The sequence below is a fragment of the Theobroma cacao genome, chromosome 2, assembly GCF_053813885.1.
Source record: "Theobroma cacao isolate CCN51 chromosome 2, ASM5381388v1, whole genome shotgun sequence".
NCBI classification, from domain to species: domain Eukaryota; kingdom Viridiplantae; phylum Streptophyta; class Magnoliopsida; order Malvales; family Malvaceae; genus Theobroma; species Theobroma cacao.
The window spans coordinates 8,705,453-8,732,398 of NC_142640.1; the positions used below are offsets into that span (position 1 = coordinate 8,705,453).

Below are 26,946 nucleotides of genomic sequence, written 5' to 3' on the forward strand. Positions count from 1 at the left end.
GCTGATAACTTGGGACCCGGAATTTAATCGCATCAGCGCATTCATTTTTGTAGATTAACTTTGAGAGTTGGATTGCTGTGCCTTGTTCTCTCTCAAACAGGGCCCCATAACTTTCTGGCCTGGTTCAGGCCCAAAGTTATTATTCTTATTAATTAACTAAGACAATACTCTTTAATTAAATTTAATTTTACATATATGTGGAAAATAGTTTTAATCTGAGTTTTTTTTTTTTGTTTGAAATATCGTGTTTTTCCTTTTTCTTTTTTTAAATTGAAATTGAAATATAATGTTTTTCCATCAAGTAAAGGAGACGGAAATGGGGTGATTCTGATATTTGTCCTTGTTTGAAGGGCCTGAAACAACCCCCACAAGCCTACCCAAACAAAAGAGTTCCACCAAGTCAAGTCGGCGCTCCTTGTTTACGTGGCAAGCTACCATTGGGTGCGTACCTAAACGTCTTGGACAAATATCAGAATTCCTCGTAAGATTGACTCGACAAGATCCCGGCCTCTGGAACAGTAGTAACTAGCATAGCAATTCGCAACCTCTCTCTTTTCTTTTCTTTTTTTAATTCTCATATTTCAAAGCAAAATTAAAAAAAAAAAGAAAAGAAAAATTCAAGTTTTTCCATCGAAGAAAAGAAAGACTCCTCCGCCCAACGACGCCTCTTTCTCTTCCCTCCCTCTCTCTCTCCAATCATTCGTGTCTCTCTCCTCTTTTTATCTTTTTTACATTCTTGAATTATTCCCCGATTCGATCGAACCCACCCCGATCTCTCCTCTTTACATTTCCAATAAACCCACCGCTCTCTCTCTCTCTCTCTCTTTCTCTCTCTTTTTTTTCCGATCTAAAAATCTATCTTCGGAAGAACAACGACGTGGAACAGCAAAGTGAAATCGGCAGCGTTCGGTTAGAGAGGAACGCAAACATGTCGAGCGAACCGAAAGAACAAGAACCAAACCCTAACGGTAACGATAATGATAATTTGAACAATGAAAGTGAACATGTAGAAAGAGAAGAAGAAGAAGAAGAAGAAGAAGAGGATACACGTCAGTCATCGACCAGAACTCCTTTCACTAATCTCAGTCAGGTCGATGCTGACCTGGCTCTTGCTCGAACCCTACAAGAACAGGTTTTTTTTTTTTTAATATTCATGTCTTGGTTTATTACTTTAAAATTTGTTGTTTTTGTGTGACTTATTTATAAAATTATTTTTTTTCTCCGTTATTTATTATACATTTGTTGTAGGAAAGGGCATATATGATGCTCAGGATGAACAATGATGGGAGTGATTATGGAAGTTGGGAGGCTGGAAGCTATTTACATGATGACGATGATGATTTCGGGGATCCCCATGATCATGATGATACTGATGGGGATGAGGAAGAGGATGAGGAGGAATATGATGGCACTGCTGCTGATGATGATGTGGATGCGTTTGATGTGCATGCTCATGCTGAGAATGGGGAGGAGGATTACAACCCTAATGTTGAATTCAACCCGGCTGTTTTTTCAAGTGATGAGGCGTATGCTAGAGCGCTTCAGGATGCTGAAGAAAGAGAAATGGCTGCTAGATTGTTGGCCTTAGCTGGGTTAAATGATAGTGAGTGTTTATAACTATGAGATTCTTGTTAATTGTTTTAAATTTATGCCAATGTCAAGCGTGTTTATTAAAGTTTTACTATTTTGCAGGAGGAATTGTTACCTTAGAGGATCATGGTGGTAACTCTCAGGTTTGAATTCCTGTAAACATGATTCTCAACCCAATTTTGCGTGCATATATATGAATTTTCTAGTTCATTCAAGGAATAAAATTTTCGATCAGATAAATAGTTTGCAATTCAGTGTCTTCTATGTTATTGATATCTCAATTCAGTGTCTTCTATTTTATTGATATCTCAATTCAGTGTCCTCTATGTCGCCTTCTTTGCTTGCATGCCTCTGTAGCTGAATTTGTTTATTGGAGCAGTGATTTAAAGTTGTCATTTATGGGGTATTGCTCTTGGAACTGATTTTAAAATGGATGGCTTTTACTTAATCTGGACTTTGGTCTTCATATAAGTGTATTATGGTTAGAGTTTTTGCCACATTTGTTTCCAAGAGCATCTTAACCGGTAAGTAAGTTGTGTCCTCCTACCTATAGGAAGGGTGCTTTTGTTTCACGTGGTGCATAATACCTATCTTTGTAATGGAAAGAGTTAGTAGTTTGCCTCTTTGAATCTGGTCATCTGTTTTTCTCTATTTGTCTGATTTTATTTTATTCCTTCACTATTAAATAAAATACATGAACTGATGTATGTGACATGTACCAGTTGTACATGCTTGCATGTGTGTTTGTATATACTTAGATGGTCGTCTATTCTTATTTTGCATTCATCTTATGTGCCTGCAAGGTAGAAAACTGTAATAATATATCAGGAAGCATGTTGGGTTTTCACTTCCTTTATAACAGAGATCTTCACTTGGAAAATTTTGAATCTTCACAAATATGTATCGTTATAGCTAACAAAATTGTATTTGTGCATGGGTAGCTAATATATTATTAATAAGAGTTTTTATTGGAATGGCGCTAAAGCAAAAATCTTAGCAAGTTATTTCCAATCTGATGCCTGGGATGTGCCTACATTGGGGTTCTACTCTTGCCATCATTAAATCACAATGGCCATCAAATTATCTCATTTTTTAGCTTTTGGGTATTTAGGTGAAATGCACATGCTAAATTTAGCACTTGTTTCCCTCTCTTGATAATCACCTCATTTCTTCAATTAGAAAAGTGTAAATCATCCATTTGTTTCATCTTTAAATTGTTAAAAGCAGGGTTTTACGTTCAGCAATCCTTTCTTTTCTCTATGTCTGAGGCAGAGGGTTATGCCTCTCTCTCCATTTTTGTGGTTGATAATATCATGTCTGGTTTCTGTTTTACCCTGTTGCATGGGGCAGTGGTTTATATATTCTACATGAAATGGTTCTTTTACATTTAGAACTTCTCTTATTGGGAATGGTCTGGTGATATATTGAACTCAAAGGTCTGTGTTGAGTATTTAAAACAGTCAACCTTTTTTTGTAGTTTCAATGCTGAGAACAATAGCTGTGCACAGCTTGAAAATCAAGGATCATGTTGTGATTGGATCAAAATTTGTGGTTGTTATATGTTATAGTTCTCAACATATTTTCTTGGAAACTCACTGTTGGATTATATGTTTTTTTTTTTTTGGTGCCCATAGTGATTGGTAGATATCTAGTTCATTGTTCAATAGAAGCTTGTCCTGTTTACACTGCTCTTAATGAGATTTTACTAGGAATTTTAATGAAATAGCAAATGCATGTACAATTACCTTGACATTTGGCATGCAGGAAAGAACAAAAGGTTTTTTAAAGCAGTGCTGGGGCTTATTATTTCACTTTATTTCAAGCCTGAGTCTTTGGTGACGTGCATTTGCAGGATACATGGGAGGAAGTTGATCCTGATGAGCTTTCATATGAGGTAAGCTGGGCTGTAGATTCTACTGCTTTAACTCTTTGCTTAAGCATTCTTAGTAAACATGCTTCTATCATTCAGGAACTCCTTGCACTTGGTGAAGTAGTTGGAACTGAGAGCAGAGGGCTTTCGGCTGATTCAATTGCCTCCTTGCCTTCAGTAACATACAAGGCAGGAAGCAGTCAGACTGGAAGCAATGATTCGTAAGTTTGAATGCCATAGCATTTTTATGCCTGAACTTTTTTCACTTGATAAATAAATTTGTATCCTTGTTTTCAGGTGTGTCATATGCCGTGTAGACTATGAGGATGGTGACTCCTTGACAGTGCTTTCTTGCAAGCATTCATATCATCCTGAGTGCATAAATAATTGGTTGAAAATAAACAAGGTATGCTTATTTACACTTGGATCTTACTGCCTTCAATTATTTTGTGTCATATAGTGTTTATTAAGTATCATTGGTTTGTGAGGATATTTAAAGTAACTTTCTGCTAATGTTTTCATCAAAATACATCTGACCACTTTAGTTTTTCTTTCCTGTACTATTGTTATATTGTACATGACCTTAATAATATGTTTCCAGAACCTTTTATAGACATATAATTTGCAATGCCTTGGGTGCCAAATAATGTATTGCTGTTGTCATTGCAGGTCTGTCCTGTTTGTAGTGCTGAGGTCTCTACCTCGGGATAGAGATAGTATTTTTGGACAATCTTCTTCCTCAAGCCACAAGGCACCTGCTTGTTTTAATACGCAGAAATGCACCATGTCTTTATGGGAAAAGACTTGTATCACCAAATCTTCCTGCCTGTATCCATTCTCTGTTAAACCCTTTGGAATTAATTTTAGTGTCTGTCTTATGGTCACTGGCCGGGCTTTTTAGAGAAATGACAATCTTCCTCGCCTGATTATCAATTTCTACAAAGATATTGGAACTGCATCTCCATGGTGTTTATATTTGCGGTCAAGGAAATATCACAAAAATGCTAGTCTTTAAACCATAATGCTTGTCATTTCTTTTGGTCGAAAGAGTGAATTAAAATAGACAAATACTGCTTTCTTTCCAAGAGATTAATTCAAGCCAAGCCAGGGTTTCTAAAAATCTTTCTCCCAAGGGGTGCTTCAGCTGATGGGCCTTGGGCCCCTTCTTTATGTCTTGGACATCTAAAGGTCGATATATAGTAGATCCATGGATCTCATGTAGCAAAGGTAAGGTCTTTAGAGTTTCAAATTAAGTTCCAGTTCCTGTAAATGTGGAATGTTCCAAGCTCTTATTACCAATCTGGGAAAGTGCAAATCATTCTCTGAACTAAAGCAAATTCATGCACTAGTAATAACTTTCGGCCTCTCTCATCATGACCCTATATCAACAAAACTTCTTTCCTTCGCTGCTCTCTCCGATACAGGCAACGTCGATTACGCATATCGGGTTTTTTCCAGGCTACCCACTCCTAGAGTCTTTAATTGGAACTCCATCATCCGAGGTTTCTCCAACAGTAAAAATCCAAACAAATCAATTTCGGCTTTCATTAATATGTTAAGAGCTGGAGTCTTCCCTGATCATTTAACTTACCCTTTTCTGGTCAAGACATCTGCTCGTCTTTTAAAGCCGGAACTTGGTGGTGCGATTCATTGCCACGCTTTAAAAAATGGGTTCGAGTTAGATAAGTTCATAAACAATTCGTTGATTCATATGTACGCCTCTTGCCGTGACATAGTTTACGCGCGTCGGGTGTTTGATGAGTTGCCTAGGAAAAATATTGTTTCGTGGAATGCTATGTTGGATGGTTATGCTAAGTGTGGGGATATGGCTTTGGCGCGTCAGGTTTTCGATTGGATGCCTCAGAGGGATGTTGTTTCGTGGACTTGTTTGATTGATGGGTATGCTAAGAGTGGGGATTATAAGGAGGCGTTGGCTGTTTTCGAGGGAATGCGGGTATGGGGTCCCAAGGCTAATGAGGTAACTATGGTGAGCGTGTTGTGCGCTTGTGCTCATCTGGGTGCACTCCATCAAGGAAGGTTAATGCATTGTTATGTGATGGACAATGGATTACCAATGACTTTAGTTTTGCGTACTTCTCTTGTTGATATGTACGCTAAATGTGGGGCAATAGAGGAAGCTTTGGATGTCTTTCGTGGGGTTTCTAATTGTAAGAGTGATGTGTTGTTGTGGAATGCAATGATTGGAGGGCTTGCAACTCATGGATTGGTTAAAGAGTCGCTTGAATTGTTTGCGGAAATGCAAGTGGTTGGGATTGTCCCGGATGAGATTACTTACTTGTGCTTGTTGAGTGCTTGTGCTCATGGTGGATCAGTGAAGGAAGCTTGGTATTTCTTTGAGTGTCTTGGCAAACATGGGATGACTCCTAAGAGTGAGCATTACGCTTGCATGGTGGATGTCCTGGCTCGAGCAGGGCAGGTAGCGGAGGCGTACCAGTTTCTATGCGAAATGCCCATGGAGCCGACAGCGTCATTACTGGGTGCTCTGCTAAATGGGTGCTTAATATATGGAAAATCTGATCTTGCAGAAATAGTAGGAAGGAAGCTAATTGAGTTAGACCCGGATCATGATGGTAGATATATTGGCTTGTCAAATGTTTATGCAGCTGTCCAGCAATGGAATGAAGCAAGAAGAATGAGAGAGTCCATGGAAAGAAGAGGACTGAAGAAGTCTGCTGGATTTAGTTGTGTGGAGATGCCTGGAGCTCTTCATAGCTTTGTAGCTCATGATGAAACACATCCTAATTCAGAAGACATTTATACAATGCTAAAATTTATCGTAAGCCAAATGAAACTTGATGTTCATAAGGATAATCAAGAATATCTTTTGTATGAAATGAAATGTAGTTGAGTGCATGCTTTCTTTTCAATAAATTTTGACAAAGGAATATAATTAGATTTTCAGAGGTTGCCTCTGATTTTCTTTTGATAATTCAGTGATATGGATTATACATAGAGAGATCAATCCTTTCCATCGCATTTAGCCCGTAATCTTCTGGTGAAGGTCAGACAATCATCCATAATTGCATGATTAAACTTAAACCACAGAACTTTGCTTTCTCTAACAATTAGGAGAGCCTAAGGTTGTACAATGTCATCTTAATATTGGCGGATGGGAGGGGTGAGATTCCAATTTTTAGTTGTTGATTCAACTACTAGAGTTACCAAAGTAGTATAGAATGTCATTGAATGTGTTCTCTCTTCCTCTCAGAAAGTCCACTGCAAACATTTATTAACTTTTAGTAATTCATACTTCTGTCAATAGCATAGTACATGAAAAAGGGAAAAAAAATTCAGAAAAACACACAGAAAGGTTATTAATCTTGAGTTGGACGTTTAACTTCAGAAACATGAAAGCATAACACACTCCGTAAAACAAACATATCAGAAATAACTTTCTAGTAGATTTATGAACATAAGACTTGATTCCAATGCTGAGTTGCTGACCCTGTCCGAGTATACTATATCCTCTTTCATCCAGGAAACTCTTCTCAGAAAACCTGCTCATGCTGCAGAGTTGTAATTAAAAGGCTGTCACAAGATGTCCTGACACTGAATACAAGTTGCAAACAACTGAAAAGAGATGGATTTGGTTGACTAATATTCGGACAATTAATTGTCACTTGATGCACTTTCTTTAGCAACTTCTATTAACAATCGCTTCATACAATTTCATTGAATCATTTTTTTTGTTTAGGGAAATGTAGTTGCAGTTCATATATTGAGCAACTGCCTGTTTGTATCACTTTAAACTAGTTACACTTGTTTAAAGTTTTCAACAAGCCAACTGATTTTGTTCTAATTAATAAACTCTGAAGTTTTAACTTGAGAACAGTAAGAAAAACTAGCATTGATTAGACTACTGCACTGTCCATGTAAGAAATATGATGACTAAATGGTGATGATTATACCTTTGCTGCAATGCTAGACGTTTGAATCTTGAAGGTTGGGCTGAGCAAGCTGGAGCTGATATGAGTGAAACTGTTGAGGAATGGTTGCAAGCTGGAGCACACTACTGGGTTCTCCATAGAAGGGGAATTGATCCAGAACTTGCTGATGCTCCACCGGCTTCGCTTCTATTCCTCCCTGTTGATACTCTATTGCTGCCCGGTGTTCCTGAATCTGCGTGGTCACCAGGCAAACCAACTCAAATAGTATTTTTTCTTTTTTATCACCTAATAAAAGTCCCATTTAATAACTCTTGTCCCTAACCTTTCCTCTATTTCATCAGAACTTTAACATCATGGATAATCTACAAAATTAATGGTTTCGTTGTATAAGGTAATTAGTATTAATTCACATGAATTCTTTACTTACCCAGCGGTACATGTTGCTGTTTTCTTCCTCTAGTATTCGCTCCTAGACATCGAAAGTCAAAAATAAATTAGCATTCGAATTACTTTGAATGTGAGTGCAGGCGCTTCTGTCAGTGTGCATGAAGAAAAAAAGTGTCATTGTATCACCTTTCTTCGTAGATTATCCAGCTGTTGTTGCAAGAGCTCATTCTGCAATATTCCAATCCAAACAAATGGAAAAACATAAATGTTGCCGTATAGTAACAAAACGACCAAAGAATCAGTTCTCAAGAAATATTCTTAGTTGAATGAAAAGAGTCAAAGAGAGTTACTGTTTCTAAACTTTGATCATTAATTCTCAGTTATTCCTTTAGTTAAATATCATTGAGATTTTGGTTGGAAGAGTGGGAAATTTAAGTACATAATGGAAGATGATAAACAGTATACCTTTCGCTCTCGGACCTTGTTGACAGAACGTTCAAGTTCTTGTTCAAGTTGATCCAGCTCTTCAAATGGTATAGAGCTCATGTCCTCACCCGTGTAGCGGCGCATGCTCAATTGAAGACGACGGGTTTCTTTCCTCAACACTGCCAATTCATTGTACAAATGTTCCTATGTAGAAAATGAAAAGGGTAAGACAAGAACATACCAAATCAAACTTTAAGGGCCTAATAATAATCGTAAGTCCTGAATGACTCTTACTCGGTTGTCATGCTCAGGAATGCGAGTCCCTGTGACTTTCTGGTACCTTTCTATGATTTGCTCCATTCTGTGACAAAATAGCCAGAAAGGGATAGGAATACTTAGTGATTAAAAAAGGAAAAACATTAAGGCCTAAGTTAGCACACTAATTTCAGTCACTATAAAGGTCTTGCTAGTATATCAATATGAGGCTTGATAACTGCCTTGGACAGTAATTCTGTCTAAAACATCTCCTGCCTAGTTGACCTTAGCCATTATTATGAAAAACAAAAATTGTTCTATTTGATTTATATCTTTTTAATAAAAAGTTGTTGTTCCTGGAATTTGCTTGCCCCGAAAGGCTCTAGCTCATGGAATAGGCATCTAATTGCTGATCCCTGCATGTCTAGCTTCATGCTCATAATTTAGCATGTTATGCAGTGTTAGTAAATTTGATCAGATGCTTATAGAAGGTTTTAAAATGTTTGTGTCTCAGCAAGTTCATAATTCACATCATTTCAGGAGGATGTGCATGAAAAATTAAGTCAGATTAAAAAGTTTAAAATGCTATGGATGTTGTAGGCAGCATTTAATTCCTATATAGCCTATATCATATATACATTATGCATGTTGGCGTCTTAAACTCCTAACTAATGGAAAGTGTACCAAGATAGTTATGAACTACTAAATGATTTCATCATTAATCCTCAGAAATCAATATATACTTCCCAATCAATAATGAACATATGGTATAAATCAATATATATGCAATAATGAACATATCCCACATGGTATAAATCAATTTGAATTACTTTAAAATAATAATAATAATAATAATAATTCAGTTTAAATTACTTTGCCTAGCTTGTGCTAGACAAGAGGTAGCTAATTTTAATACTGTTACATTCTTAACAATTTTTAAGAGGCCATGCAATTCTATTATTGAATCTCTCTTGAGGATGCTATATAGCCATAGAGATATTCTTCAATTAAGGATATGAATCTCAGATTCTTTCTTTTTGAAAAAAAAAAGTAAGTATTATTTAAAAAATGCGAGAAAAATCAGTGTGTATAATTGTAACAAGACTGTAATCAGTGAATTATGAAAAGCAGGTATTATCAGGTAGAGAACAGCAGATCATGATACTGGAGCATAACCATCAGAAAGTTGGCTTAGGCATGGAAGAAACCCTAGTCTGTGAGAACCATGGGGGAGAAAATCGAAACCAAATCTTGGTCAAATCAAATTCTGTCATGCATTCTATGGCGAAGACAGAGAGAGAGAGAGAGCAGCAGCAGCAGCCTCAAATAAAACTCAGACCAAGTCATCGGATCATGAAAAAAGTTAGCTTTCTTCTAAGCAATACATGTAATATTCATGCAAACCCTACAAAAAGAAAGTCAATACGAGAAAAGAGTAAGGAGAATAAGGTAGAGACCGGAAAGGCTCACTGCAGTACTGGCACATCTTGCCAGTGCTAGAGAAGATGATGAGCCCAATCTGAGCATCGCAAAGCACAGAAAGCTCGTGGGTCTTCTTCAAAAGCCCAGCTCGCCGCTTTGAAAAGGTGACTTGTCGAGTTGTCTGGTTCTCAATCCTCTTGATCGGTATCTTTCCACGTCCCATATTTACCCAACACCCTTAATCTTTGTCTATCTCTAGTTAGGGAAACATGAAATCAGGGAATTATACTCTTTTTTCACTTCTAAAAACCACAAAAGGTGCAAAGCGTTTAGGTCACAAATAATAATGGAAAAAGAAGGAGAGAAAAAAAATAAGAAAAGGGTTTAAAAATAAATAAAAGCTCTCTTAATAAAGAACAAGTTCAAATATGGAGTAGTAGACACAAAGAAATGTGATGATAAAATGGAAACTAAAAGCTTCTGCAACCTAAAATAAGAACTTTGTAGTTTGTAGTTCATAAAACAGGAAGGGAAGAGAGAATAGAGAGAAAGAGAAAGAGAAAGAAAGATGACTGTGTTTACCTATTCCTTGCCTCGTAAAACTGCAGCTGTTTTGGTGAAGCGTGTAGGAACAAGGAATTTATTCTATAAGGATGCTACTTTACCATTTCTAAAATCCCCATCTCTTTCAGCAAAACTACAAAATTGCACCTATCTCATACATGCTTCATTTCCCATTTATAAAAAAAGATATATAGTAAGAGACAGAGCCAAGGCAGGCTAGCTCTTCCCACTGCTGCCTTGTTTTTTGTAAAAGACAAACTCCTTGCTTGCATCACAGACCAGGGGGGGTTCATGGTCTCAATGTTTCACCGCAGCACATCGGATCGTCAATACCTAGAACGACTTCGTTTCATGCTAGGATGGGAGTGGCATTATCAGTAATTGAATTGCAATAAGTATTCCTTTATTGTCCTATGCGGAAACATAGACAAAAGGTTGCTGTGACTCTTAACCACTCTCTGATCTCATCTGCCAAGCAACCTGAAATTTACCAAATTTGGAAAGTTCTTTACAATGGGGAGAAAACTATGGCAATCTGAAGAGGGAAATTCAAGAGGGGGGGTCCGCCAAAATCCTAGAGACCCCTAATGGGAAACGACAAACTGTAACAATCGATGAGAAAGACTTGTATGCATAGTTCATGGCATGGTCCTTAAGCATCACAGCAACTTGAGGAAAAAATAGAGGTAAAGATGAGGGTGATTTCCTTTTCTTTTACGCTTATTAAACCGTAAGGATGAAAAGGTTAGATCCCCTTTTTTCCCCATCACCTAAAGCTCTATTTTTTGCTGTAAATGGTTCCCTTTGGAAGCACTAATCAAAACCCTTCCATCTGGTCTATCCTTTACTTTTTGACTGCAAGAAATGGAAATGCAGCAAGTATTCACAACACGCAATTTGGAAAGTATATCAAAAGTCATTGTGCTGAAACACCAAACTTTGATGCAATGAACAACCAGGGAATATGATCATCTGCTTTCTCACACTTATACATTTAAGATGCCTTAAAGAATTGCCAATAAGGCCTCTTCCCATTTTAATTCCCACCAAATAATGATCGAATACCAAGCAGATAGAAAGTCATTAATTTTGGAGCTGAGAAAAAAGGCAGTTTCAGTTCAACTATTATCATCATCAGAAACTGTTCTTTAACTGTGTTTCCGAATTCCGACTTTCCAAAGTGTGTTTTTATATCAAATCCTCAGAGTGCATAGACATGTATAATTACCAGCTTCATATATACAACAAGTATAGTGTGAAACATGTAGAAAATGCTGTTTCTTTCTAAAATTTGCAGTTAACCCCATGAGTCATTTTATAAAGTGGAGCAGTGATATTAATGTCTTGGTTAGAAAATGAAAATGCTTGGCTTTTTGATGATGGCTTTGGGATTCTTGTTGAGCCGATAAGGGTTGTGTTGTGTAATCAGAATTTGTCCCAGTCTATTTTTAGTAACAAGCCCTAGCCAGACAACGCATATTAGGTTTTCTAAAGGAGGATATGCTAAGGCTGGGCATTGGTCCCCCAAAGTTTGTCTAGCATGTCATTGCTAGTCAGCATCATAATATCCCACTTGAACTGCAGTTACCAGCCATATTCACTGAAACAACCTCTCTTTTAGAACCGGTTGAGTTGAAATCCTCAGCAAGTCGAATACAATTATTTAATTATTTTTAGAACTATTGAAGTGGGGGTCTTTATTTATTTATTTATTTTATATAAAGTTTGAAATAAGAAATGTGGAAGACTCTTTCAGCGAAGGTCCAGTGGAAACTGAAGAAAAACGAAATGAGAACATGGGGGCTTTCCATAAATGGGAAGCGTCGCAGAAGCGGTTTTAGGTCCACTTCAGCCCTCATTTAGGCCTCAGATTCACGTGGCCCTTGCAGAGATCTAAATTTGCATCATGTTTCATGATGATTACCAATTTCCAGTAAATAAAGCAAAGGGGTAGCCAAAGAGATGCACAGAACCCTGGTAAAATTTTCTCCTTTGGGCTTAATTATATGAGGTTAATTACCATTCTGATTGGATTAGTTTGACCAAATTTACTTCTTTTCGCATCAATATGCACCCAAATCCATTTTGGTAATCTATTTTTTATCATATTATCATTCAGAATTTCACCTCCTTATGATTTGTTAATTCCCTCATAAATCTTTAAATTTTGAATAATATAAATTCACTCTTAAGTCTTAAAATCTGAATAAATTAAATAGATTCAACACATTTATTGGTCACCAAGTAAATTACTTCGTGGTAAATTTCTTCTTCTATTATATTACTGCATAGGTGGATAAAACAGAGTTTGCTGAGACGGAAGAATAGCAGATTCCAAGGAAAATATGTCCATGCCCTCTTATATTGCCTGTAATGGCATGTTTGGTTGAAAGAATGACAAAAACCATTTCCCCTCCATTCTTAAGGAATTTGTTTCTTTATTTGGTTATCACATGCTTCAAGGAGGAATGGCTATTACTCAAAATCATCTAAAATTAAGGAATAACTAATGTCAACTCTTGCCCAAGTATTAACCATTCCTTAGCTTAGAAATAGTTTTAAAAAATAATAAAAATTAAAATATCCCTTACAAGTTTAAAATAGTACATATTGTATATTATAAAAAATAATATTTTAAATATAAAAATTAATTAAAATTTTTAATATTTTAATCATAATAACACTTAAATTATAAATAAAATATTAATATTTAAAAATAAAATAAAATAAAAAATTATATATTATAATAAAAAATATATTTGTCTTTTTATCTTTTATTTCTTTGTTATTTTAAAATTATTTTTATTACCTAAACATTACAAGAAGTTATAATAATAATTTATACCTTATTTTATTTTATCAACCAAATTAAACAATAACATTTTCATTTTATTTCTATCTTATTCTATTTTCACAAAATATTTATTCTCTCCTGCAAATCAAACGTGCCATAAGTTCAACTTATATATAATAACTCTGAAAAACACATAATATGGTTTTGAAGAGCACAATAGTTGTCATTTTTGGTAGACCTAACTTTAGTGAGCTAAAGCCAGTACTCTTAATATAAATACGTGGTGGAAACATCAGTAGCTACAAAAACAGCATGTGCTTGCCTACAACACTTATCAATAGCACTTGAACCTACATACATTACCAGGCTCTAGCTGAGAGCCCAAAAAGCAAGTCAGATTTAGGGGTATATATACAGAAACAGGAAGATAGTTCCCATGTTCTACATCTTCTTTTTGGTTATAAGCCATGTCCTACCTCTTACTAGATGCTGCAGATAAACAAAGTCATGTTCTGAGAAATGGAACTCCAAAAGATGTGCCCACTTTGCAAGTGTAACCTCCAGCTAAGAAGCAGGAACAAAGTTGCAACTCATTCAACTTTATTAGCAAGCTCAATCCTGAATCAAACAATTTAACAACTATTTGAGTTACTTCAATCAATTATCAGCAATGAAATAAAAAAAAAAATTACTATTTTTTATCATGCATCAGTAACAAAACAATATGACATGCTAAAAATGTGCAGGAAAGTGTTCAACCAATTTGGACTATATGTATGCATTTTTCTTTGCAAAAATCTAAATTTCAAATAATAAAGCAGAAACAGGATAGTGAATGATGGTTTTGGGTACTGGAATAGAAACTCAATTAGTAAATCAATCCAACCAATTTATCAGTTTTATGTTCATTCTACAAAATCATCAGATGTAAGGTAACTAGCATAAATAGCAAAGACATCTCCACATGAATCGAGATTATTGTCAGTAAACAAACAGATAGATGCAGAAACAAGTGTTTGTAGGAAATAGAGTTGGGGGGCTTCCAGCAGATATATATGGTAGGCCAGAAAATTTAATCAACCCACTGTGCCCAATACATGATGCAATTAAACAAGCAGTTATTGAAGGCACTTTCAAATCCCACCTCATGAAACCAATTGCAGAATTGCTTTTGTACTCCTTTCACATAAAAAATGCATGAAAGGACCAACATTTCACATTTACTTCCCAAACTCTAAAGTCAAGCAGTATATTAAAGAAGAAATTCGGGGTCATATCTTATTATCATTTCAAGAAGAAAAAAAAAAAGTTACTGCAGAGTTTCAGAGCAAATAAAATAACTAGTACTAAAATTCAGAATCAAACACCGGACACAAGCTTTTTTAGTGCCTCACTTTGCATTTGGATCCAAGTAATTCACAGCCTCACAGATTGCATGAACAGTCATTTTCTTCACCTGTTACAGATGACAGTTATAAGGAAACAACATTCAAAAGTTTAATACACTCAAGTTTTTGTAAGTAATTTAAGGGAGAAAAAAAGGCTCAAACTATAAAACATTTGTATGACATGCTAACCTCCTAATCACTAGTTTAGCAGTGCACCAACCTCAATCAAACTAAAATTACTACATTGGACGGAATGAAATGAACAAAGGCCAATGTCAGCAAGAACTATTAACAAATATTGCAGATGCAGATGAGTGAATAAAATCAGGTACAAACCAATTCATGGACTGTAATTCACATGGGAAGGAGAGCCAAACCAGATCAGAATTATTAAAGTACAAAACATGTTCTATCACCATGACTATGTGAAAAAGCAAATGCAACAGAGATCAGGCAAGGTCACAATGATCACGCACAGGTGATGGAATCTTTCAATTCAGAGTATGCGGTGCTGCAGTGCTTAGGTTCCACCTGTATTCATTGATCATGGGAGCAGAAAACTAATGCTTGCATAGGTCTAAGTAACAATGATATAATATCAATTGTGGATTCACACTGCATAGGTATAATATTCCAATATCAGCTAGACAACTGAAAGTCTCTAACAGGCAAGATACCAGTAAAGCTACCCACAGGCCCTCTCACTATAGGAGCTAAAAGAAATACAAAGAAATTATAGCATCAATATTCCAATGCTCAAGAACTATGCACATACCTCCAATTTATCCTCTCTTGCCCTATGATCTTGAGGAAGTACACGAAATTCTTCTGTCAAGCGAACACACTCACCAACATTTTCAGGTGAAACAAAATCAAGTGCAACCTTTATGCATGACTGTCAAATATAAAGATAAAGGTAAGAGCATCAGAGAGATAAGCCAATGCATATTAATTCATCACCAAAAGAAATCAAATTCATGCATGATTACTAAAGGAAGGAATTCACAGCATTGAAGACATTATGACTGCTAAGCGAAATTATAAAAATTTCATGGTGGCCGAACAAGGTTTTTTTCTGACACAGACAGTATGACCAAACATAAAAGAATCCGTCCAGGATATCAGACAAGACACCAAGAAATAGAATTATTTAAGAGTTTCAGAAATATCCGATGTTGCTTCCCTATTAATATGTCCAACCACTCACAAGCATGACACAATTCAAATTGATTAGAGAGAAGGATTCATAGGACAATGTTCTTATAATCACCATGTTAATGATTAGAACTATTTGCAGCAAGGTTTCCTGATTGACACATTTGCTCAAATGAGCATACACCATTACAAAATTAAAACGGGATATCAATGAGACAAAGAAGGAACTCCATAGGTAATAATATCTTTAAATTTGCGAAGTGCAACTTTAGGTGATTGTAAGATAACAATTGAAGTAGAACCCAATTCCTTCTCAAACTGCAGAAGCATATACTAGATGAGAGGCACGCCAATAAAAACATTGAAGACATGATTCAACTTGGCCATCCCTTTTACTTGAAGGTCTCAATGGAATTTTACATGCCTCATGTTACACACACACACACACATATACACCTCATATTGATAAAACCATTAAAGACAATGATTCAAGTTGGCAATCCCTTTTACATGAAGGTCTCGATTGAATTTTACAGGCCTCATGTTGACAACTTTACAAAAAAGAAATAGTAGACTTCATATTGAAGAGATTTGGTACACAATTAAAATACAACATTAATTTTGAAAACATTTGAGGTACATAATCTTTTTCAAACTAAGGTACAACAAAAGATTGCAACATGTAATTTGTGTTACCTTAATGTTCCGGACTTGATGAGGACAACCTGCAGGTATAAAAACAGCCTCCCCAAGTTTCTGAACAAAAGTCCACGGTTCAATTCCTGCATGCCAGCATTTTACACAACAATTATCAAGGACTTATGTTTTGTATGATTGCTCCAATAGTATGTACTATATGTTTTAACATACCATATTCCTTCTTAAGCTTTGCCTTATGATCCAGAGTCAGAAAAAAGGTCTGATCATGTATTGGATGAAAAACCTATATCACCAAGAGACAATAAATTGTATAGTACAAATGGCCCATCAAAGACAGGAAAGTAAAAACCGATTGCCTAAAACAATTAATGTATTTAATTTTATGGCATATAAATATGCTAATATCAAATAGTCTTCACAAAGTCTGCTCTGTGAATCCCATTTGATTATATTCTTTACCCAGCTCAATAAAGGACAATACATGAGATCTGCAAGGAGTTACTAATTTCTCCAATTGTTGTTACTTTACATCCCATTGCTTTTCTTGTACATGTGTGCATGCACACACTAAAAAAAGGATTTATTTCTTTCATCATGCCCAAGGAACCATAATAGACACATCTTAAATAGCAATTAATATCCATCTATTTGCTATAGCTCTGAGATTAGTTCATTTTCAAAAATAAAGAAAAGGGAAAAAAGGGAGTTGTAATCATCAAAAAGTATCCAATCAAAAGAAAAGTTTATATTTTCAGTTGTCAATCCAAGCATCCGCAACAACTTCATGGAGTTTATTTGAATTAAAAGATACCATTGAAGTATAGCAGAATGATTTCAATTCCACTAATCTCTGAGCAGAAAACTTATAGATAAATACAATGTGGAAAGCGGATTCAGTTGATGCCCAACATATATAAAAGCACTCAAATAATTAAGATAAAGTATTGCAGCTCATTACTGAATAGATTATCAATTCAATAAAAAAAAGAAACAAAACAAAAAGCTCCGGGCACCATGTACAATTTAAAAAATAAATTACCTGTGATACTGGGCAACAATGAACATATCTAAACTCCCCGAAATGCTTTTTAAGGTAATCCTGCAGCTTGGGAACATCTTGCCTCCGGAAAATGTCCCAGATAGCACCTCCCTCAACAGCTTCCACTTCTTCAATCTTATTCCTAGAAGTTTCATACAATCTGCCATTCTCCATGCATTTTTCCTGATCCACTTTTGCCTTCCCACTCTTTTCCATTTCAAATTCTCTCCCCATATTATTGCCATTCAGGCTAGAATAACCATCTTGACAATCTTGTTGGACAATAACATCACCTTCTTGATCACCACTTCTGTCACTAGACTGCTTGTCGCAAATAGAGATGTCAAAAGAATCATCACCAGGCATATTCGTGCCCACCTTCGAACCCATTCCAAAAAGTTCCCACTGGTCTTGCAGATGGTGCCTTTGTTTTAAATTGTCAATGCTAGCAAGCTCTTTAGGTGTAAGCTTCACCTCAGCTGTGTGTGTCAAAACATTCACCTAAACATCAATTTCAAAACAAAAACATACTTTAAGAACTAAAAAATGAGGAAAATTACATAACTTTTAGTTTGATATTTCACAGTGCAGATGGAGAGGTAAACAGAACCACAGCCACTACCAACTTCAGTGTACTTGCACAGTAACGTAAAGCTCAGGTTTCCACATCTAATGAAGAAAAGATGCTTAAATAGCACCTGAAGTCCTGAAGTAAACACACAAACAATAAAAACTTAAAGCATACAATCCTTAATTTTGAATATGTTACTTATTAGGGGAATGAGTATCTGAACTTGAAACATCAACTGTCAAGAATGTGGCTACACCAACTAGGGTGTGCCTCAGCCTCACCTACAAATGTAGATATAGAGGTATGTTAAGACATTTCCTGTTGAGTTATGTTAGCAGAATGTAGCAACACCTCATTAGCCAAAAAATAATATAGGACTCAATACTCACACACAATTCATTGATCTCTTTCTTGAGTTATAACATCCCAAAATCTACCTGCTAGTTTTTGCAGTCAAATTGCCAATGCAATGCCCTTACAACCCACATACCCATTCTCCAAGCCAAAGCCCACAAAGATGAAAAAGGAAAAGGCAAAAATTAAGGAGATATGCAAATGCATACAAAATCATTGTTAGAGGAAGTTATGTTGGCTCTGATCATGTATTTGAAAGGCATAAAAGGAACAGGAATTGTTTAAGAATTAAGCATCAGGCATGAACAAGTAAAGACAGGATCTAATCTAACCATAAAACTGAAAGAATAAGCTATCACTCAAAGCTGCAAATTTTCCTCTTTGAATGCCTTCTGATGTTAATGTTAATACTTTGGACCAAGAAAATAAACTAATGCGATAATGACCTTTTGATCCAAACTGTGTCAAAGTTATTGTTAACTACAATCGAAAGACACCTACATACTAAAAGAAAGCATTACAAAAGTTATACATCTATTTTATATGTTCAACTTTATGATAATTACCACAAACATCAGTTTCATCATTCAATAAAACTTGAGCAAATTTGGGTATATATGTGCTATGGAGTTAGGCCCTGCCTGCATTACTTCTTAGTGCAAAAAGTTAGTTTTCAATTTAGAGTTAGTAGTGTTATGCACTAATTACATGTTTTTACTTGGTGGTTATTTGGTTTCTTTATTCTATTTTCATGTTTGCCATTTTTTGGCAATTAATGAAAACGTAATGAACAGCCCACAAACTTAGTGGTGTGGCAATCCCAAGTAGTGTTTTTTTTTATTATTATTATTATTTTTTTTTCAACATTATCTTTCGTTAAGTTATAAAAGCCACTATCCTTGTTAATGAAAATGTGTTATCTTCCTCTTGTTTTAACACTAAACAATCTCTTAAATATCTCAAAATTCTAACATGGTATTAGAGTTGTTATATTAAGAGACTGTTGATGCAAATCACTTTAAAAACCCCGTTAACTTATCTTCCTTACCTTTTACTATTTTCGAAATACTGCTCTACCTGTTTTTATGAGAAAATTATCCGATATGGGCAATAAAAATGAAGATATATCTTCATACGTTTGATCTTTGAGAGGTCGATAAAGTTGGTGGAAATCCTCCTAAGATGAGACAAGCAAACCTAACAATCGTTAAAGCAACATATCAAAAAAATTGCAAAGAGATATAAAACCTTATCTTGTATTCATTCTATTGCTTTTGACTCAATTTTTACTCGTATAATGGATTGTGGGTCTGCCATAAAAACATTGGACAAGTTGAAAGTTGAGCTTCATAACAGTGATAGGACTGGTCAAATATAAGTCATAAATCTACTTAGGGAATTCGAAATATTGAAGATGAAAGATGAGGAAAGTGTGAAAGACTACTCTGAGAAGGTTTTGAAAGTAGTCAATCAATTGAGATTACTTAAAAAAGATTTATTAAAGAGAAGAATAGTTAACAAATTCCTTGTAAGCCAATTAGAAAAATTTAAAGCCAATATATCTTCTCTGAAAGACTCCAAAGATATGTCCACATTGACCATGACGAAGCTCGTAAATGCTCTTCAAGCTAAAAAGCAAAGGGCTTTGAAGCAAGAAGATCATGTAGAAAATACTTAACTAGAACGAGTAAGGGAGAAGAAATATAATGACAAGAAACAAGATAATCAAAGAGCTCAATACCTTCCTTGTTCTTACTTTAGAAGATGCAACCATACTAAGCATTTTTGCTAGTATAGACCAAATGTTACATGTAGGTCTCGTAATCAACTTGGGCATATGGAGAAAGCATGCAACACAAAGCCGATTGAAGAGAAGAAAAAGCTACAGTAGCCAAGGAACATGAAGCAGATAAGGTGTTATTCATAGCCAAGAAACTAGAGAGGTCAAGAAGCTCTAATGTTTGGCTTATTGACAATGTGTGTTCCAATCATATGAACAGAAACACAAATAATTTTCTTTCCTTGAACGAAAATTACAAGTCTCAAGTAGAGATTGGTAATGGTGAATAACTCGAAATTTTTGGGCATGGCACAATTGGAGTGCAAACTCCCTCAAGTATTAAATCTATTTCAAACACTCATTTTGTACCTGAAACTAATCAAAACCTATTGAGTGTTGACCAACTTGTTGAAGAAAATTATACTCTGCTATTCAAAGAGAAAGTGTGCACAATCTTTGACTCCTTTGGTGTTGAGCTGCTGTCAATTCAAATGAAAAAAAAGAATGTTTTCCTCTTGATTGGTTAAACGTGGGGCACAAGGCATATTCATTGTGTAATCAATGAAGGCAAGTTTTGGCACAAAAGACTTGGGCATGTCAATTCCAAGTCTATCAAACGAATGATCGTTGATAGTCTCGTTGAAGATCTTCCATTGTTGATAAATGTAAAAAAGATTCGAGATGACCTGGAAGAAAATTACCAAAGCCCTGTTTGGCTAAAGCAATGAAAGCCCATGAGGAACATCCCAATGAAACATCTGGACATAAGATTAATGGCATAAGTGTCCTTCAACAACATGTTGTCTCTTTTGGCCAAGACGACAATGGAGTAATTTATCCCTAGGAGACTTACAAAGATAATATACACAAAGCTAAGCATGGGAGTGATTCAAGAACATATGACACTGAAGGATAAGTTAGAATTACTGAGATCCAAATTGGGAGTATTGAAAGCTAACCCTAAGAAAGTGTGATGAAGTTAAGCCTTGCTTGCAATACTCCTTAGTGCGAAAAATTAGTTTTCAATTTGGAAAAGTAAGGCCGTGTGCTAATTACTGTCTTTTACTTGGTGGTTATTTGGTTTCCTTATTCTGTTTTCATGTTAGTCATGTTTTGACAGTTAATACAAATGTAAAGAACAACCCACAAACTTAGTAATGCGGCAATCTCAAGTAGTGCTATTTATTTTCTTTTAATTTTATTTGTTTGTTTTTATTCAGCATTATCTTTTATAAGATTATAAAAGCCGTTATCCTTGTTAATGAAAGTGTGATTATCTTCCTCCTTTTGTTTTAGCATGCAACAATCTCTCAAGGTATCTCAAAATTCTAACAATGTGCATAAATATACTTTTTAAAATTGTGCATAAATATACTTGCAATCACAAAAACAGGCACAGCCATTAAAGTTTATTAGTTTTGACACCTAACTTTAATCTCATTGGCACATGGTCATATAGATATATCAATAACTCAAGAAATTAAGCACAAAAAGAAAGTTCCTTCTGGTTATCCACCCTAATAAATTTTCTTCTTCCGACTGAATAAATAATCCATGAAGCATTAAAGTTGTTATTAATAAAACTAAAGGAAAAAGCATATACCGCATCAGACATATCACAATGAAGCCTGGTTACAGAGTCTCCACGCCCAAGCTCTTCAGCAACTCCATAAGCAATATATGACTTTGGCCCCATATCTGGCTTTAGAGATTTCTCTGGTAATTTGGTAGCCATATTAAGAATGCCACTTAGAGAATGGGTATATTCTTTAAAAGGCAAACAACGAAGAAACTCCACATGATGACGTGGAAGGAGCTTCTCAAATTCATTAGAGGGAGGCCAATCTTTCAGCTTCAGTATCTGCGGCCATGATTTTGTATCAAATGGACCATCTGTATACCCCTTAAAGAATTGGTGAATATTGACCATCACCTGCATTTCATCAAGAAAGATGATTTTAGAACCAGGGTAATCCAGCCAACAAGCAATTGAGAAAAGAGAAGCATACTTCACTATACAAGCCAGAATTCCAGGAAGCTGAGATTCAAAAATGGCAATGATATCACAAAATCAACAAAGTATAAATATGGACATATTATCCCATTCTCTTAGCTTCAAGTTACAAAAGATATTGAGATGTGGACATGTCTGTACTCTGTACTCTACATGATACTAAATTAAAAACAATTGGAAGTCATGAAGAAAAAAAAATTTATTTCAAACATGACACCTGCAGTCAAAACATATTATAATAAGAAAGTCATTTGCAGTGAGATCACAGATTAAGTTGACTTCTGCAGTAGTCAGTTTAATTTACACACCTTGGTACAATAAATAGTACATAATCAAGTTTAACATCATATGCTAATAAGAACTAGTACACTTGATAACCAAACTGACCTCAGACCAATCTAAGCAATCAATGGCCTTAACTTCCAACTGTTGGTCATGTTTAGTATGTGTAATCTGACGAAAAGCACGCCACATAACCATTGGCTCCCAACTCAAACCAGATGTATTCTCAAGTACATCACTGACAATAACAGGCTCACCATTAGCCCAATGCCTTTGGAAATGTTTCAAATCACCAGTCTGAATATCTTTAGCTTTTGGACAATATAAATAATTGTCAGTGGCATCTTCACGAAAAGCTGCTTTCCTTAACTTACCATTGCCAGTGTCAACTTCTCCCATTGAATTGTAACAAGGGCACTGTTGGTTAGAAACTTCAAGAACATTCCCAAGATTGAGAGCTTTGGCTATTTTCTCAGCCTTTTCTGTTAACTCAAAAATAGCATTTTCTGTAAACATACACCTTAACTCCAAAAGGCCATTACCACACCCATTCAAATCCTTCGGGGCACAAGGAATGCTACCATTTTCATTTGCCTTCCACCTAGAAGTTGCAGCTTTATGTTCTTTAGAATTAGTTTCCTTGGGGGAATCCAAAGACTTCCCAACTTCTGAAGACATAGAGCACTGAAGCGCTCCATGCAAGTAAGAAAAACCCCTATCAGCATATTCCATAATTACTTCCTTTTGTCCACCCTGCAAATGTCCATCGCGGATTTCATGGCAACACGTAAGGCAGAGATCATAGTTACAATTAGAACAACTTCTATGAAAGTCGACAATTGAAGTTCTGCAGTTGTTACTGCAAAAACATGTCTTGGCATCAGGAACTTGATAAAAATAGAGTTCAAACAACAAACAAAATGATCCTCACTTTAATTTCACCATCACTATGATAACAACAGGAACCTACCAATATACACGCTCATCTTCAAGACAAACTGCCTGCTTAAGCTGTATTTGTTCGGGGAGCATCCCTACTCATCCAATAAATGAGTGTTAGATATGATTATTAGAAACAATCAGCAAATACCGATGTAGTAACATGACATGTACGTATTAGATAACAAGAAGTTTACAATCCTGATCACCAGTTCAGTGTCCTGATTTTGATAGGGCTCAAGAAATCACATTTTTGAAATGATGGTGGTATAAATAATTCTTAATAAACCAACCAGTATACTACCACCAAACTAAGGTGAAAATTGAAATTGTAATAACAGGTTCAAAACTTTCATATGATGCTCTAATTTACTGAAGGCAGACTAGTAGGTTTAAAAGGGCCAGCTGCCATGCCATGAAGATACCTCACAGGCAGATCCCTTAAAATCAAGAACACTCAAAATTAATATCTTATACCAATAAGAAGCCAATTCAAAACTTTGCCATCTTAACAACAAATTCTGTCAGCTTGATTCAAAACTTTGCCATGTTAACAACAAATTCTGCCAGCATGGTATCTGGAATTTTCTTTTGTCAAGCTTCTTCCCTATAAAGACATAGAGTAACCTTCAAACAAAACAAAGAGCCATCTTTAATAACTACATCAACATGAGAAACAGATTTTTGACATCATTTTTACAATCCTTCTCTCAAAAGAATTTATGATTTTCTTAAAAATGAATTTCAACATTAAATTGTTAAATTGTAAACATGCCTCCAGATTAGACCCCATTTAGTTTGCATGAGAACATCACTAAATTGCAGGTAAACATGTCGTTCACATAGAGATATAGATACCTTGAATTTTTGACTCAATGACCTTCTCTTTCATTTGCTCTTGACTAAATTGTTTAATGTACGGAAGAAGTGCCTGAAGTAAGTATCTAGAGTGCTGAACCTTTTCATCATCACTGAACTCCAACTTTAGTGTCTTTCCCAATTTCTGCAACTCATCAAGTATACAATATCATAAATCGAGTATTACATATATATATATGCATCAAAAGACGCAGTAGAGCCATGAATTTCAAAACTAACTTTGAGAAGTCCAGTCATGCGCAAGCATGCCTTGCAAGTGCAATTATCCCGACAAACTGGGCAGGCATCAGCAATAGCATCCTCTGACATCTTGGGATACCTAGTCCGAGGAAAATAATATACATGATCAGTTGAAAAGGAAACAGCATACTCATGATTAAGATGGCAACAATCAGATTGAAAAGTATCAAAGTTCATGGTAAATTAGAAATTGCATGCAATTCAAAAAAGCATTGCATGGTCAATTTGATAGAAACCAGTCTTGATAAAAGAAATTTAGGACATGGATTATCAGCAATATAAATATCTTAAGAGGAAAAGTAGTATTATTTTAAGCCATATTAATGAGATAAAGTAGAAACTAACTAGCAGAATCAAATCTAAGAAGACACTATTTTTTAAGGGAAGAATAGACAAACTTAATGCTCCAAAAAGAGTACCAATTTGTTAAGCAGGGGATGCAATATCGTTTCCGCTTGCAAAGTTTGCACCTCACAACCCGGCCTTTATCATTCCTCTGGCACTGATGGCACATTAATGATTCTTCTGCAATCCACTGTTGAAAGCAAAAAGAAGCACGGCAACACTTCAATCCATCACGTAACCAAAATGAAAAAGATATCATAACAATAACGCAACAATTAAAAAGGGTAATTTGTTACCTTAGCAAAATTTCGCTTCTTTGAATATGGCACAGACTCCTCTCTTGCCTTGCGAACTCTCGAGGCCCTAAGCGAATATTTTGGTTTAGTGCTCATTCCCAAAGATTCCTCCTCTAGTTTTTCCAGACTTTTCCCATTTCCTAAAACTTCTTTATCCATCTTCTTTCCATCGTTCTTTGCCCCTCTTCGACTCCTCTTCTTTCCATCATCTGCACCTAAATCACCGCCTTGCTCTACTTTACCCCCCTCCTTCTTTACATCTTTCCCTTCATTGTCTTCACTTTCGGAAACTTTTCTCTTTTGCCTACCCCTTCTTCCTCTCTTCTTTGTAGGTATTTCAATATCTTCGTTCTCATTATTACCATATTCTTGACCTTCAGATTTAAGAACCTTCTCCTTCTGCCTACCCTTTCGACTACGCTTCTTTGCCGAAAACCCTTCATCTTCAGATTCTTGAACATCGGCATAACTAACCTTCTTAGCAACTGCTCTCAATCTCCTCTTCAAAACATCCCCACTATTTCCTTGCCCATTACCATCAGCACCCGAATCAACTTCCTCTTTGATACTAACTCCATCTTCTCCATTTGATATCTCTAGATTCTCAACAAAACTCAGCTTTTTCTCACCTTTCGGTTGAACACCATTTTCCTTCAATTTCTCTCCAACTTCTTCCTTTTTTTCAGCCACAAAATCCGAACTTCCCTCAACATTTTCCTCTTTCACAATCTCCATTGTGCCCCTTTTCAAAGAAACAGTCGCTTGCTTTACCTTTCTACCTCTTTTGGTAGGCTTCTTTAAAGCAACCCCTTCCCCATCCCCTTCTAAATCCCCACATTTCTTATCCTTCCTTTCAATCCCCTCCTCTTTTCCTTCTACTTCCCCTGCTTTGTCCCCATCCATTTCACTGTCTTCCTCCTCTTGTCCCTTCCCATTTATCCCTTCAACTTGGTCCTCCGCAGAAGCGCAATTTTCTTTACTTCCCATAACTTCACCATCGCTTTGCGGCACTCCTTCGCAGCTGCCAGGGGCTCGCTCCGGCTTCAGCCTCTTCCTCGGGCGTGCCATCCACAAACAAAATGATCTTTAAAGTTATAAGACGAAGATTAAGCCTCAATCACCAATTAGAGTCTTTCAGAAAGAGAGAGAGAGAGAGAGAACGAAGAACATTCTCTTTTTTTTTTCTTTTTATGTGAGTTTCTAAATGAAGTAAGATGTTTTAGTAATAAAAGAAGATTGAGTACTGTAGAGCTCGGCAAACTGGCGCCAACCGCCAATAATAGAAAGTTTCAAAATAAATATGTACGGTAGAATTAGGGTTAGGGCGTTTTTTTTGCTTTAAGTGTGGGTTAAAAACATGAAAAATCAAAATTTGGGAGGGAAAGCAAAATTCGCCCGTTGATTTTGATGAAGTTTGATTTGAAATGAAGTGATTGCAAAGTAGGACGGCGCAGTGTTGGAGAAAATGGAAACCCATGAGCTGGAAATTGGAACTGCCCACTTCAGTCCAGACCAGACAGACATTAAAAAAGTTTGGAGTTCTCGCACTTCGATGCAATAAGAATCGAAGAATCCGGAAGTTGTCCAAGTGTGCCCCGGATTCCGACTGCGAGATTGTAACTTACGCTCAACTAAATAAAATTTCGCACGCGTTTTAAATTTCAACTGTGTATTTAATTTGCTAACGTTTGAGTGCATGTTGTCTAATCGCTAACAATTCTTTCAAAATAAATTCAATATAATATTAGAAAATAAGCTAAATGATTAAATAAGTTTTTAAATTATTTT

The 26,946-nt window shown here is 35.8% G+C and overlaps 4 protein-coding genes across 4 annotated transcripts; 2 read left to right on the top strand and 2 right to left on the bottom strand.

Annotated features, from left to right (window-relative positions):
• Positions 1–577: 577 nt before the first annotated feature.
• On the top strand, positions 578–4,403 carry LOC18608481 (RING/U-box superfamily protein). Its single transcript, XM_018115802.2, has 7 exons — positions 578–1,132; positions 1,249–1,603; positions 1,693–1,733; positions 3,443–3,484; positions 3,560–3,681; positions 3,758–3,866; positions 4,130–4,403. The coding sequence occupies exons 1-7, from the start codon at positions 929–931 to the stop codon at positions 4,169–4,171; spliced, it is 915 nt and encodes a 304-aa protein (XP_017971291.1). The 5' UTR covers positions 578–928; the 3' UTR covers positions 4,172–4,403.
• A 202-nt stretch (positions 4,404–4,605) lies between these two features.
• Positions 4,606–6,410, top strand: LOC18608482 (Pentatricopeptide repeat (PPR) superfamily protein). Its single transcript, XM_007043202.3, has one exon. It carries the CDS (start codon positions 4,737–4,739, stop codon positions 6,327–6,329), a length of 1,593 nt encoding a protein of 530 aa, XP_007043264.2. The 5' UTR covers positions 4,606–4,736; the 3' UTR covers positions 6,330–6,410.
• Positions 6,411–6,814: 404 nt separating this feature from the next.
• Positions 6,815–10,474, bottom strand: TT16 (K-box region and MADS-box transcription factor family protein). Its single transcript, XM_018115814.2, has 8 exons — positions 10,441–10,474; positions 9,894–10,111; positions 8,476–8,542; positions 8,221–8,385; positions 7,942–7,983; positions 7,796–7,837; positions 7,390–7,600; positions 6,815–6,987 (listed from the first exon to the last, which is right to left on the bottom strand). Exons 2-7 carry the CDS (start codon positions 10,079–10,081, stop codon positions 7,403–7,405), a joined length of 702 nt encoding a protein of 233 aa, XP_017971303.1. The 5' UTR covers positions 10,082–10,111; positions 10,441–10,474; the 3' UTR covers positions 6,815–6,987; positions 7,390–7,402.
• A 2,985-nt stretch (positions 10,475–13,459) lies between these two features.
• LOC18608484 (lysine-specific demethylase JMJ29-like) lies at positions 13,460–26,784 on the bottom strand. The gene is made up of 13 exons (XM_007043206.3): positions 25,159–26,784; positions 24,937–25,052; positions 24,497–24,596; positions 24,257–24,401; positions 23,430–23,493; positions 22,565–23,318; positions 21,767–22,096; positions 17,459–17,959; positions 16,630–16,702; positions 16,456–16,541; positions 15,380–15,499; positions 14,611–14,672; positions 13,460–13,834 (listed from the first exon to the last, which is right to left on the bottom strand). The coding sequence occupies exons 1-13, from the start codon at positions 26,224–26,226 to the stop codon at positions 13,807–13,809; spliced, it is 3,447 nt and encodes a 1,148-aa protein (XP_007043268.2). The 5' UTR covers positions 26,227–26,784; the 3' UTR covers positions 13,460–13,806.
• Between the last annotated feature and the right edge of the window lie 162 nt (positions 26,785–26,946).

What these genes read in the sequence shown, in the direction of transcription:
- LOC18608481 (XM_018115802.2), top strand. Translation starts at nt 929, where the DNA reads ATGTCGAGCGAACCGAAAGAACAAGAACCAAACCCTAACGGTAACGAT. An exon ending in CTGATGAGCTTTCATATGAG is followed by an intron (nt 3,485 to 3,559) that starts GTAAGCTGGGCT and finishes TCTATCATTCAG; the next exon opens with GAACTCCTTGCACTTGGTGA. An exon ending in ATTGGTTGAAAATAAACAAG is followed by an intron (nt 3,867 to 4,129) that starts GTATGCTTATTT and finishes TTGTCATTGCAG; the next exon opens with GTCTGTCCTGTTTGTAGTGC.
- LOC18608482 (XM_007043202.3), top strand. Translation starts at nt 4,737, where the DNA reads ATGTTCCAAGCTCTTATTACCAATCTGGGAAAGTGCAAATCATTCTCT.
- TT16 (XM_018115814.2), bottom strand. Translation starts at nt 10,081, where the DNA reads ATGGGACGTGGAAAGATACCGATCAAGAGGATTGAGAACCAGACAACT. An exon ending in TTCCTGAGCATGACAACCGA is followed by an intron (nt 8,386 to 8,475) that starts GTAAGAGTCATT and finishes TTTTCTACATAG; the next exon opens with GAACATTTGTACAATGAATT. An exon ending in ACAGCAACATGTACCGCTGG is followed by an intron (nt 7,601 to 7,795) that starts GTAAGTAAAGAA and finishes GTGACCACGCAG; the next exon opens with ATTCAGGAACACCGGGCAGC.
- LOC18608484 (XM_007043206.3), bottom strand. Translation starts at nt 26,226, where the DNA reads ATGGCACGCCCGAGGAAGAGGCTGAAGCCGGAGCGAGCCCCTGGCAGC. An exon ending in ATCCCCTGCTTAACAAATTG is followed by an intron (nt 24,597 to 24,936) that starts GTACTCTTTTTG and finishes TCCTCGGACTAG; the next exon opens with GTATCCCAAGATGTCAGAGG. An exon ending in ATTGTGATATGTCTGATGCG is followed by an intron (nt 17,960 to 21,766) that starts GTATATGCTTTT and finishes ATTGATGTTTAG; the next exon opens with GTGAATGTTTTGACACACAC.